The 13,617-nt window shown below is 33.1% G+C and overlaps 1 protein-coding gene across 2 annotated transcripts in view; it reads left to right on the forward strand.

The window, feature by feature from the left end:
- LOC138127258 (neurotrimin-like) overlaps positions 1–13,617 on the forward strand; it is a 245,094-nt gene that overhangs the window by 182,355 nt on the left and 49,122 nt on the right. The window contains exon 3 of one of the 2 annotated variants that reach the window (XM_069043175.1): positions 6,258–6,480. In XM_069043175.1, the coding sequence (XP_068899276.1) occupies positions 6,258–6,480 (223 nt within the window). The remainder of the gene's footprint in view (positions 1–6,257; positions 6,481–13,617) is intronic. The other variant, XM_069043176.1, reaches the window with a different exon arrangement.

Here is a 13,617-nt window from a genome sequence, read left to right on the forward strand (position 1 = left end):
GTTATGGGCAATGACTCATGACAAATTTTTTCTAGTATGTAATTGTTTTAGGCAATGACTGAAATCTTTATTGATGTAAAACAACAGATAATAAATTTTCAATGACCCTTTAATTGTTAGTGATTCTAGAGGTTTCAAACTTTGTCGCAATATTATTAATATTATAACAGTGATTTTTTAACTTTTAATTCTATGTGAAGTCTGTTTCACGAGGCAGGAGGTCGAGTTTTTTTATAATCAAATAAGTGCATAAAATACATATTACCGCACGGCGTTCGGTAATGTTAGTCATTACCTGAGATGCGTGGGATAAATGGGATATTTATAAATTAAATAAGAAAAGCTTTTTGATAAGCTGCTGTTGTTCGCGGTATCAATCACGCGATTTAGAAAAATATTTTTACATAAAGTTTCGAAAATAATTTAATAACGTTCGTCCAACTTTTACGGCCACGAAAACAGACCTACAAAAACAATGTTTGATGGAATAGGCAAAAGTTTACTCGATTAGGTTGGGCATGTGGAAAAGTCAGGCCGAAATTGATTAAATAACTATAGGTGGAAGTAATCAGAGGTGAAAGAAACAAAAACTTACTAAATTAAGTTAATGCAAGGGCGCTGACAAGAGAAAAAAATGCGAAAACTTCAACGCCACTGCAGTAATATACTGCGAGATCAAATGATTGTTAAAGTTTGAGTTTCGAGTCAATGATTACAAAGCACTTTTCTAATAGAGAGAATAGTCCCACTAAAATAAGAATGCATGGGATACTTTTCAGCAATATGAAGTTTCCAATTTCGCTTGATACTGAAAATCCCACTGTAGCACTCACTCTGAAAACTGAAGCAGTCACATATGGTCCTTGCGTAAATTGCACAATCGCGCTATCACGAGAGTTTCTTTCATTTTTCTCCGCACTATATCCAACCGTACTTGATTTATGACTGTGTCATTTCAATAAGTTTGTAACAGTTCGCAACCCTGACGTACCATTTATTTCATAGTTTATACTTTTAGAATTAAAAAAAAAAACATTAAACTAGACTCCAAGTAGCAGCTTAAAGTAGTTAAAGTTTGCTCAAGAATTTTTTTTTGCTAATCTTGTTTTAAAATTTATTAACCTCACAAAAAATCAGACACTTCGCGGCATAAAAATTCCAAACGTACTTCACCGATTAAATTGACTTGGCTGTGTTAAATTCTATTATGTCGTCAAGTTTTTTTGGATAATGGATCGTGCTTTGAGAAACTCGAGTAGAGATAAATGTGTCGGAGCACTGAGCAAGAATGTTGTACTATTAGTGGAGGACAATTTTCAACAACATAAAAAATTAAGGGATAAGCGTTGCAGAAAATCAATGAGAATGAGTCGTAGTGGGCACACAACGACAATAAACGAAGTGAACGTTCGTTTCTTTAAAAAATTAGCAACAACAACAGCAACAACAACTTTGCTTTGCTCTTATAGGCTTGTAGCTAAACTCGTGAGACTCTAGAAGATCCTAGAGAGTATAGTGGTTTTGGAAGTGTGTCGCTGTAACTGATGCGGCTATAACTGAAACCATCCCAGAGAGTGTCGGTTTGAATTTGGCGCCGTTCCAGCCGTGGCGCGAACTTCAAATTGGCGGTTCCCCAAAAACCGAAGAAACCGCGTCTCCGCTTCCCCCGTTTCCGTTCGGTTTACATTAGAATGCTCAATTCCAAGTGCACATGGCGACGGTATTTGCATAACAATACGGGGCTTACGTAAACTCCGGTGAATTTACTTTGATAATAATATCGTTCAGTTTACGAGGAGGCTTCATTTGCAATGTGCCATCGCCGAGATAAAAGCACATTACGTTATTTACACGAGTTAAATACGAGAGAAGTTTCGCCCCTCGCCGCCGCCGCCGCAGCCTCCGGGCGGCCCGTTCCGCTCTCGCTCGCGCCACAACGCCGCCCACAAGCAAATTTCTTGGACTGCACTTACTTGATTAGAATTATTTCTTTATTTCCCGCAGGATTTGATAATAATTAAACAGGCAATTAACCCTCACGCTCATAATCAGTGCGAAACACGGAGTGTGGCTTGATTAATGGATTTCTTATTGTAATGGAGAAGTTGCATTGTTTCAGTCGGGACCGTAGCTGTGCCGGAGTATATTAAATGTAATTAATGCGCCCGGTGATTAATTGAGAATTCGTTTCTTCGCCATTAATAAAAATAATACGGCGGTGAACGCTAAACAACCCCGCCTTGTAAACATTTTCATTCGAGCTAAGCTTTGCCGCAGGGCGTTATGTTTGTTATCTGTACATATTATATAAAAAACAAAAACAAAAAAATAACAATTACGTTTGGCTCACAACCAATGGACATATTTTAGGCAGAAGGTTGAATTTCCCACATAAAAAATATAAAAACGTACATGTGTCTGTTATTTCCAATATCGAAACAAATTTTAGCGATCTGGTTCTCTCTTTGAATCCACTCAACTCCAAACCTAATGGATCAATTTTCTTCAAACAAAATTTGTTAAAAAGAAAAAATTTCGTTTTGTGTTGTACACTTTGTTTCATGACTATACCTATGAGTCAGGGAGGTGCGCAGTAATTATAAATCTGCGTCGAATACAACGCTGTGTGAGTATATTTTTAAGAGAAAAGAGACAGATATTTTTCATACTTCCAAACTCTTAACTCTAACAAGATTTTAGCACCAGTTAAATGTTAAACGCTACGTTAGACTTCTTAATGATGAAGTACTACAAATCTTCCCAGTCGTAATGTACTCAAAAAATTACACCGATTCGCCAATAAATTGAGAAATAGTTGTAACGAGTGTTCATTCAAGTTTCTCCTCAAAGTTGGCGTTGAATAGTCGATTGTGAACACACCATTCGTCAGTCTGCAGATTAAAAACACAAACAACCCAAAAAATGAGGTTAGATTTAAACAGCTGATCAGTGATCAGATGCGTTCACAATCGACTCTTCAACGCCAACTTTGAGGAGAAATTTAAATGAACACCCGATATAAGTAAAGTTTTTTGAGAGAATGCAGCATTCTCAAATGCAGAGTTTCTAGGTGCATTTTTCCAGAGGAGCATTTAAGACCGTGACAGATTACCCAATAAATGAAATTGTTATGTATATCGAAATAATTAAATGAATTATTAAACTTCTGTAAGGACCTTGGAAAAAATCTTATCAAGAACTTATTTGTAATAAAAGAAATGGTGGGCAAATTGCTTCGATCTTGTCTGCAAAGCAAACGACAGTATTCACAAATAGGAAACCATGAAACCACTTTACTAAACCATAAAAAAGAGCCACAAAAATAGTCCTGTCGCAATTTTACTTCTGATATTTGTTTCGATAATCTAAAATTTCCAGATTTTCTGAGCTTTTCTCTTATTTACAAAAAAAAAAAATGTGATGAACAATTTTTACTTAAGTAAATTTGTTCTTCTTACTGATATACTCGTACATGTTTCAACACTGCAGGTAAATTCATATTGAATAGCATTGTATTAATTGGAGAAATAAATATTTAAACTAGAACTTTTCCATTTGATACTATTTAAGGAATGTAAGTATTTTTGATACATTTTTATACGTAACAGGGCTTTGTTGGCATTTTCTACTAATTACTACAACGTCATCTAATAATCCTTGTTAAAATTAGTTCTGGCGACATGTATTGTGATGAAACATTTATCTCATGGTCGGGCAACGCTAATTCAGAATTGCTTCAGTCAGAAGAAATTGCTTATTTGCTGAGGATACAACAATTTACCGTCTCGACGGCAATTGCAAATTAAAATAAAACAAGAGAATACGGCGAATTGTTGGGAAAATTGAAAAAGTAGAATGTTGTACAAGGTGATCAAAAAGAAAACAAACCAAGAGTGCCACATCATCTTTTGTTTTATCGAAACGTTTGTCTTGGTGTGATCGTACCATAATTATACTTGCTATGCACAGTCGTTTTATTGGTTGCCTACCTCTCGAAAAATCTATTATTAATTAATTAATTATTAATAATTTTACCACTTATTTTGGGATAATTGTTGTTTACAATTACAGGAACCTTTTTAAACCTTGACTAAATCAAAACCGTTGCTTTAAAACTGACGTTTCTTTGACATTTCAGCGAAAAATCTGCTTACTAGTGGCTTCGGGTTTGGCAATAACGCTAGTAATTTACCCATTCTTACGAATGTAAAATGTTGCTCTTATTTCTTTTATAAATTTTCTCCATTACACTTATTTGCATAGAATTCCGTTACGACGTGACCGATAATTTGCAAGGCCTGCTCTGATTTGTTTTCTTTTTGATCACATTGTACAGGTCATCGTGTTTGTAAAGTGGATAAACAACAATTAACAATAAATAGTCTCTCTATAATATTTAAAAATATACATATATCCCGTCGCTTGTTATGCAGGTTTTACATGAAATATCAAGTACATCAAATTGTATTTGTTTTTCATATATAAAGAATTTATACTGTCCAAGTGATTATATTTATTCACACTATAACTAAACTGTTTTAAACCGCTACGGGAATAACCGTATGCGATATGACATAATAAAATCCTTGAAGGTCTATAAAATGCAAACTTGCGTCTATTACCGATATTAAATGTGCTCCACTTTATGCACATGTCATAAATATTATCGTATTGTCATCATAAGCTTCTCCTGGATAGTTTACGACAAATTTAAATAAATCGTAAATTTGGTACGAAACGCTGTAATGATAGCCACTAAACGAAAATGCTATTAAAGAGGAACACTATCATTACGGCCACTCATCTCTTTAGTTTCTTTTATTTGCCAATTTTATAAGTCATATTTAAAATGAGCCCTCTTTACATTTTTTCTGTAGTGTATTTGAAATTCCCTAGATACCTCCAATTCTTAATACTTTTAATCCAATCCTTGTTATTATTAGATTCATTTGATCTTTCCACCATAACGAGCGTTCAAAAGAACATGTCGCCAGTAGCTTGGTACTTGCTTTTGTTTCCGGTGGTAAGTCATAATCATAAATGTCAAACGTCATTTATTCAGAGAATAAGTGAAATATTGGAAAAACTTTAAATACAAGCAAGCCTTCCTGAGTTCTTCAGTGTGACACATAACCAAAACAAAATGATGATCAAAATGAGGTTATGTAGATGAAGAAAATGTCAAAACATTTCAACCAACAAGACGATCTGTTTTTGTAAAAGAGAAAGAAACGTCCCACTGTTTGGACCACAATTTTTTTAACGCCCGTTACACAGCAATACAAAAAATATTATTAGTGTCGAAATGATAATAAAATACCTACGAGTTTTGCCTCATTCCCATAAATCTAACGATCGACATCGTCTAACAAGAGTCGGGTAACGACAGCATGTATAAGCAAGATAAAATTTCAACATAAATTTAGGTTGATAAAATTGTGCAAGAGATAAAATTTGCTGTAAAGAAATATTAATCTGTTTCATCAAAAAGGAAAAATACGTATTGTACTCAACGATACAACGTTCCTCTAATGAAATTTCTGTATGTACTCCTTTAAACATGAATGATTGATTCATGGTTGGCGGAGAGAGATCAATTAATTTAGAATAATTTAACAACATTCTTAATTATGAATTGATACATTTAGTATTTAATTAAAAGATAAATCACAAAAACGGTTGTAAACAATTCAGTAGTTGTTGGCTGGCATTTACAGTATGTTATTAAAATAATTATTGCAATACCCATGTCCATTCGATTACATCGTACGAAATATTTTAAAACTTCATAGTTACAGAATGTTTGTTTAAAATTAGCAAATCACAATTGACAGGAGAGCTTTTGTTGATTCCGGCGCTAGCGGTAAGAGAATCACCCTGTACACGCATAAAACGGAAGATAAAAGCAAACCGGCGCGGAAATTAATTATATGGATGTAATTACTTTGGTTCATTTTCGCTGACTCACTCTTCTTCGCCCTTTTAACTTTCACCCCGGGAAAAAATAACCGGTTTGCCGTTGGCACTTTCCTCGGCGAGAATTTTCCGGGCGCGCTTTGAACGGCAAAAGCAAAGGCGAGCGGCATTCGAGACTAATGGAGCGTCGCGTCCCGGAAATCCAGACTTCTCAGTCATCATCAGCGGAGGGCGTGCATGTTGCCAAATGCACTTCGGCTTCTGCATTTGACGGCACGTGTTAGCGTTAGAGAGTGCACGCTGCCACCAAAGCTTGGAGTAGAGCTGTCGCTCCATTGCAGATGTCTCTGCAGGTGTCGTGGGTGCGGCACCGCGACGTCCATCTCTTGACGGTGGGCAGGTACACCTACACTAGCGACCAACGTTTCCGGGCGATACATCAGCCGCACTCCGAAGACTGGACTCTTCAGATCAAGTATCCCCAGCACCGGGACTCCGGTGTCTACGAGTGCCAGGTGTCTTCCACGCCGCACCTTAGCCACTTCATACATCTTACAGTTATAGGTTCGTATTGAATTCATGTTTGTGGAGTGTGTTTGTAGTGCGAAGACAATAATAATGGGATTTGTATTAAGTTTGTACACAACAGTAAATTCCAAACCGTTATAATTGTGAATGAAGGCATATACAGGCTGATTCACGTAGACCGTTCATTAGAAACTTTCTGATTTCCCCAAATCATATTAATATGAAAATTGGTAGTTGACTATAATCGACTACTCCAAGTTGAAATGAAATATTTTCAAAATGGTGGCTCTTCCGGAAATACCGAAAATCGACGCCATCTTTATTTTTTTAAATGGAAAGGCCTCGTTTTGACTTCACATTTCGATTCTACGTTAAATTTTGAGTTTAGAACGTCTTTTTGTCAACATTTACCTGTCATCGTTTTTGACCTATGACATCTTTTTTGCAAAAAAGCGAGGTTGCAGGGCTTCATTAACAAATTTATAACTCTTGAACCATCGAAAATAAATAATTGATTTTTTTTAGTTGAAAGACCTGGCCGATCTTTTCCGCCATTAGTGAAATGTTTCATACGCCTACTGAAATTTTTCAAAATTGCTAATCAAAAAATGTCAAAAACTTCCTTTTTTTAAATGGCAACCACCATTTGTAACACTAGATGTAAATGTAAAATTTAATTCTAAGCCTACTTTTATTAACGTTGTGTATGCCTATTCCCAGCCGTTTTGGCGTAATTTCGATTTTTTGAGTAAAGTATTCTTTTTTTATCAAACAATTGTTTTATTTGCATTTTTATTCAAAAATCACATCCAATAAACAGTAGATAACAACGAAATAATAAAAAATAAGCAAATTAACAAAAAAATATTTTCAATGAAATCATTTACATTAAAATATTTTTTTGTTAATTTGTTTATTTTTTATTGTTTTGTTGTTATCTAATATTTATTGCAATGCTATTTTTGAATAAAAATTCAAATACAAAATTGCTTATAAAGAAGAATATTTTATTTAAAAAATTGAAATTACGCCTAAACGGCTACAAATAGGCATACATAATGTTAATAAAAGTGGCCTAAAAATTTAATTTTACATTTATATCTAGTATCAGAAATGTTAGTTGCCATTTAAAAAAATGAAGTTTTCAACATTTTTTGATTATCAATTTTAAAAAATTGCAGTAGGCGTATGAAACATTAAAAAAATGTCGTTGATAGCGCAAAAAAGCGGCCAAATTTTTGGCAAGTTAGTAAAGTAAACATAAATTATTTATTTCTGATGGTTCAGGAATTATAAATTTTTTAATGAAGCCCTGCAACCTCACTTTTTTGCAAAAAAGATGACATAGGTCAAAAACAATGACAGATAAGTATTGACAAAAAGACGTATTAAACTCAAAAGTTAACGTAGAATCTAAATGTGAAGTCAAAATGGGGCCTTTCTATTTAAAAAAACAAAGATGGCATCGATTTCCGATATTTCCGGAAGTGCCGCCATTTTGAAAATATTTCATTTGAACTTGGAGTAGTCGATTATAGTCAACTACCAATTTTCATATTAATATGATTTTGGGAAATCAAAAAGTTTCTAATGAACAGGCTACGTGAATCAGCCTGTATACTACATAATATGTTTTGTGTTGTCGCTGACGTACATAAAGTATTACATTAGGTTGTCAGCTTCATAGTTTAGTTAATACAGACTTGTAACAATTCGAGTTTATGAAGTTGATGATTTAGTTCCTTAAATAGTTTTTCTGCTTCTATTTAACTGCAATTACTGGCAAGAGACAAGTCTAAGGAGTAACTAGAATAGGCACAATAGATAATTAATAATTTTAATCTATACATGGATCTATGTATGTGGAGAAATATGTCTCTATTAATTTTTCCCGATGATGCATTAATTTTTATTTGTGAAAATATTGCTCACAAATAATACTTTCTTCGGGATTTGATAAGTTAAAATGCAACATTTTACTTCACATTTTTACTCATTAAATGGATCAATTAAAGCAGAAAAACACGTAATGACAGACCTGTGTTATTAAATAAACAATCAGGTCAAACCTCAAAAGCTTAATAACATAGTATTAAAAATTATTTCAATCCTGTATATTGATTTTATTTATAAGCTATAAATACTTTTATTTTTTACTAACACCGTTCAAATGTTCCAGAAATTTCTTATCCTTGGAGCAGACATTTTATTACCTATTTTGTACAAATTGTACAGCCACCATTTATAATTTTATAGGAGATTATATCATTAAGAGTAGAAATGAGAAATGAGTAGACTGAGAGATTAAAGACCGAAACGAAGTCGAGGTCGGCAACTGGGCGAAGCACAAAAAGACCTTCTACTCTGAATGATGTGTACTATTTTATCTTCAAGCGGATCACAAAAAAAAATCGGACATGAACTCACTTAAAGTCCATTCAATAAACATCTGGACTGTCAAAATCAAAATTGCAGTTGTTAGGTTGGTTAAATCACTAGTTACTTTCATACTGCCCAGTTGTTATCAATGATTTTTTAATTTTTCAAACTATTCATTTGTTTAAATTGACATTGTCAAATAAATTGGAAAATTTATGTGTATTTTGTAAAAAGGTTAAAATGGAAAGTTCAAAACGGACTAGGGTGGTTCTATTGGCGCGCGAGAAGAGAGCCATAAGAAATTATTATGAGGAACAAACAAAAAAGTCATAATAACGGGAAGAAATTACAAATTTGTGCCACAGCCGCTCCGGTATTGTTAACTAAGAATTGGTGTTCGTTCTTGTGATTCACAAATCAACATTTTGGAGAGATAAGTGTTAATTTAGTATTAAATAATTTTCTTCTGAATAAATGAAACAGATTAGTTGATTTTGGTTGTTGTTTAATTTGTTACCTGTTTTCAGTTTGTTGAGTGTTTTTTATAAACTTTATTAAATTGCTCTAATTCATTTAGTTGCTGCATTTCAATTCAAGTGTTCGAAGCAATGAATAATTCAAAACATTTTTAGTTCAATGATTAAAAATGAAAACATAACCTAAATATATTTTGTAACTAGATTTTGATATCGATACACTCTAGCGAAAATTTTTTATATCCAAGTACAGTCAAAACAAGCATTTTATTTAAAATGTAATTTTGACAGTCCAGGAGTTTTTTGAATTTACTTTATTTATTTTTCTTTTCCTGCACTTACATTAAAATTACAATTTTCAAATTTTCAGTTTTCAAAGTTTAACGCACCAGTAATTTCTACTTCCCTTGTTATTGGTACTTTCTGCAAATTTTCAGTTAAAACTTTCCCAAAATGGTGAATGATCACAATTTGTAATTTTTACTATCCTGAATTTTTACTAAGATAGCAGTGCCCAAATCTTCGATATCTGTCAAACTGGTGATTTCATTGCATCGACAAGCGCCGGTCACATAACCTACAATAATGCATTACATATTTATAGTTTTTCCTCTAGGGAATTCAGAAATTTTACCTTTGTAGCCAGATAATTTTCATCAGGAGAATTATTTAAAAATCATACCCTTTTCGGGATCAGATCCTACATAGAGTTTGCCGCGATCCGCGTCAATTCTGGTGGTGTGCAATGCATTAGACATACTTCAGTTATTCGCTAAATATAACAAAAATGATCAAAACGTGAATAGCAAACGATTACAATTGTTTAACACTGAACGGCCATTTTGCGCTATTTTTTATTTTGACATCTGAGTCATCTGACATCCATGGACACGCCCACACGAGGGCATTCGTGTCACACCATAGTGGAACCGGTTATATTTTGAGTAATAATTTCTCTTTTTCGCTTTATTAGAGACATTTTTTAATAGGGATAATTTCCTGAAGACATATTTAATCTCTTTCTCTTAAATTCTCTTTTTTCATAATCTTTTCTCTGATCTAAAACAATTGCTCTCTATAGTTACAGTTGCGGCCGTTGAAAACTCAGACACTTTGACAACGCCAAACTTTTAGCTTTGTAAATGGTATTGAAAGTGACGTTTCTCAAAATGTCACTCAAACATTATCCACATTAATTTCTCTCGCAATGGCTCTTATACTCACACCGTCCCTCAGTCAAACACATTTTTGCAAACCAGATAATGGCGGCATTTCAAAAGTTACGCGCGATTCTGACCTAATATGTCAAATACTGACACTAACTTTATAATCCTTGATGAAAATCCTGTTTACGCTAATCAAATTTCGGAATTTATACAGAGTGTTTAAATCTTTCCTGTCTGAGATTTCAACGGCCGCAACTGTACATGTCTCGTCAAATTTTTATTAGGTTTGTTATGTTTTCTCTCCTCATATCAGCATATTTTGTCACTGGTCGCAGAAATCTCGCCAGTTTCCATGTATTTTTCTAAATAAAAGTTAAGTTAATCTTTTTCCAGTCAAGACTTAACAATTCAATTCCTTTTACATTCTTATACTTTACACTTTTTATTTTATATTTTAAAGTGTATATAATAAATGTTAAATGCTAGCTTTCTGATTCAGTTTCGTTAATCCTTTACGTTTTAAGTATTTTTTTGCTTTCCAGTTTTTTTAAAATTCTCTCAGTAGATATTTCACCATTTATTTATTGTACAGTGGCGAGCACGGAATTTCGCACACATTGGACATTTCACTGACTTAATTTTATTAAAATAAGATACTGGCGGCAGTTTCGTGACAGTTTAGGTGAAACATCAGTCATGATCACATATATCATGCGTATCCCACCTCATTATTGATTATAATGACAATAAAGCTTAGACTAGATAGTTTTTTTTTAATGACGTACAAATTGGCGTGCGAAATTCCGTGCTCCCCACTGTACATTCTACTCCCCTTCTAATTGGGTACCTTCATCGTCCTAATTCAATTTCATAATTTTCTTTTAATCATTTCTTCCTATACCTACATAATAGGTACATATATTTGTCCTTTTCACATTTTCGGATGATTTTCTGCTAATTTCTTCTATGCCATTTTTAATTTTGTCTAATTTTTATTATTTACCTTTCACGTTTCTATAGTCTGTCTTAATTCTAAATTTGCACCAACACTGCATTCTACGTTGGAAATACAACCGGCAACACTGTTTGGTGAAAAATGCGTCAGATTGTATTTGTTAGGTTATCTCTCAATTTCCGTTTTTACAACTCAGAATTTTAGAATAAAGGAAAAGAATAAAAACCTTTTCTAAAATTCACCAAGTGAATAGTTAGAAAATCAAATTCTAAAAGCAAAATAAATTTATTAACTAATTTTAATGTTTACGAATCATTTTTACAAAATATATATTGCCAACTAAGTATGGTTATAAGAATCCCCAATTTAGAAATATTTTTATTTTGCCAATATAATTCAACGGGTGGTGGAAATTTAGAATTGAGACAAACTATATATATTTTTTCACTCTCCAATACTTGTAAATTTCTTATTTACGTTATTGTTTTCCTTACGCTTTTCTGGTTATCCCTTAGACTCCTCTGTTTTCTTTATCTTTTTATCATCTGTAAATATTATCCGGTCACAGTCTTGCGTACACAATTATCTCTTGCCCTTTTGTTATAGAAATATTTTGCTGTGCTCTTTCAGTATTAATATTTCCTTGTCTCTTGCGTTTCCAGTTCTATCTTAAATTTCATCTACTTCTCATTTCATATTAATTGCGCATAATTATTTCCCCCGTTTCATTTCGTTTTTATTTACTATTCCGCGAATTAATTTTTTTTATTATTAGCAATTGCCATTTCGTCTTTTACCTTTAATCACATTTCAAAAAAAATATATGCAAATGTTACTGATTACAACACACTTTCGCAGTTACGTTATAAAAATTAGAATGCCTTATTTTAAATATTAAATAAAATTATTTTCATTTCTCTCAATCCTTATTGAAAAACTTAATTATTTATAAAAGCAAAACTAACATCGAATTGTTGTGCAAGATTTTCCGAGAGATACGACTGAGTAACTTTCAGATATATAATTCTCCCGGCGCATCCACCATTTTCACGTTTACGATGTTCTAATTTGCAAATTATTATTTTAATCCGTCAGCGCTTAGTGCTTGTAGTGTTTAGTGTAAGTTTAAGAAACAATTTATTATTCAAATTATGTAAAAACTTTTGCGGGTTTTCTAAGAAATTTCCTAGAAGATAAATTTCACTGTTGCGTAGTCAAAGAATTCTGCGTCAGATGCACTACATTTTCCTTCGTGCAGTGGAAAAGTACAACATTTTCCCTTAAACAAGATTTTTAATTTTATTTTACTCACGTCAACAAAATATTTGCCTTTAAAACTTTGTAAATTCAGTGGTGTTTTGAAAAGGCAAACACCATTCTTATTAGCCCCGCATTTTGCATTTGAAAAATGTAAAAGTGTAGGAGTTGACGGTCGGACAAACCGCAGTTCGGTATTTTTCATCGAAATTGGAAGCGTAACTCTGGCTGTACTAAATGTCAATATGGGCATTAATCAAGTTAAGACTAGGACTCCCTACGCAAGTTTGTATATTGCATTGGCTGTTTTGATTCAAACGCTGGCGGAAGTTTATTAACGGATTCGATCAAAATTTGTTCATTTCAACAACTATAACTCATCGCATCCGCAGATTGAATTGTAAGTTATTACATCTGTGCGACTCTGCAATTTATTTATGAAGCAAACTCTTTGGAGTTACAGCAATTTGGAAAAGCTAAAGACGTGAAGGATTAACGCAGCGATTCATGTAAATGTTATTCCATTAGGGAATTAATTCTACTCGAAACACAGTGGGAAATTCTGAAACTCCAGTTTACTAGATCTTTTTGAATTCCTTGTGTAGAATGACCCAAATGCCCAGTACAACAATAATTACTTAAGTCTAAGAATTAACATCACTTTTTTCTAGAAATTAAGGATTATTGATATGAATGTTAATCAAAAAATTAACAAAAAATATTTTTCACATATGGAAGTTTTCGTTTTACTTTTGCTCTCTAAATACAGTTTATTTTTCAAACAAGATGTTCAACTGACGGAAATTTTACTCTTTTTGTCAAAAGTGTCTCTACCCGAGCCTCTTAAAATGCACTTTTAACATCTTGACAGTGCTCCCTGCAAAATATGAAACGCAGTTGTGAAACTACAAAGTGAAGATCTTTCCCTTTTTGTCTGTTT

Source organism: Tenebrio molitor, chromosome 3, assembly GCF_963966145.1.
Source record: "Tenebrio molitor chromosome 3, icTenMoli1.1, whole genome shotgun sequence".
NCBI classification, from domain to species: domain Eukaryota; kingdom Metazoa; phylum Arthropoda; class Insecta; order Coleoptera; family Tenebrionidae; genus Tenebrio; species Tenebrio molitor.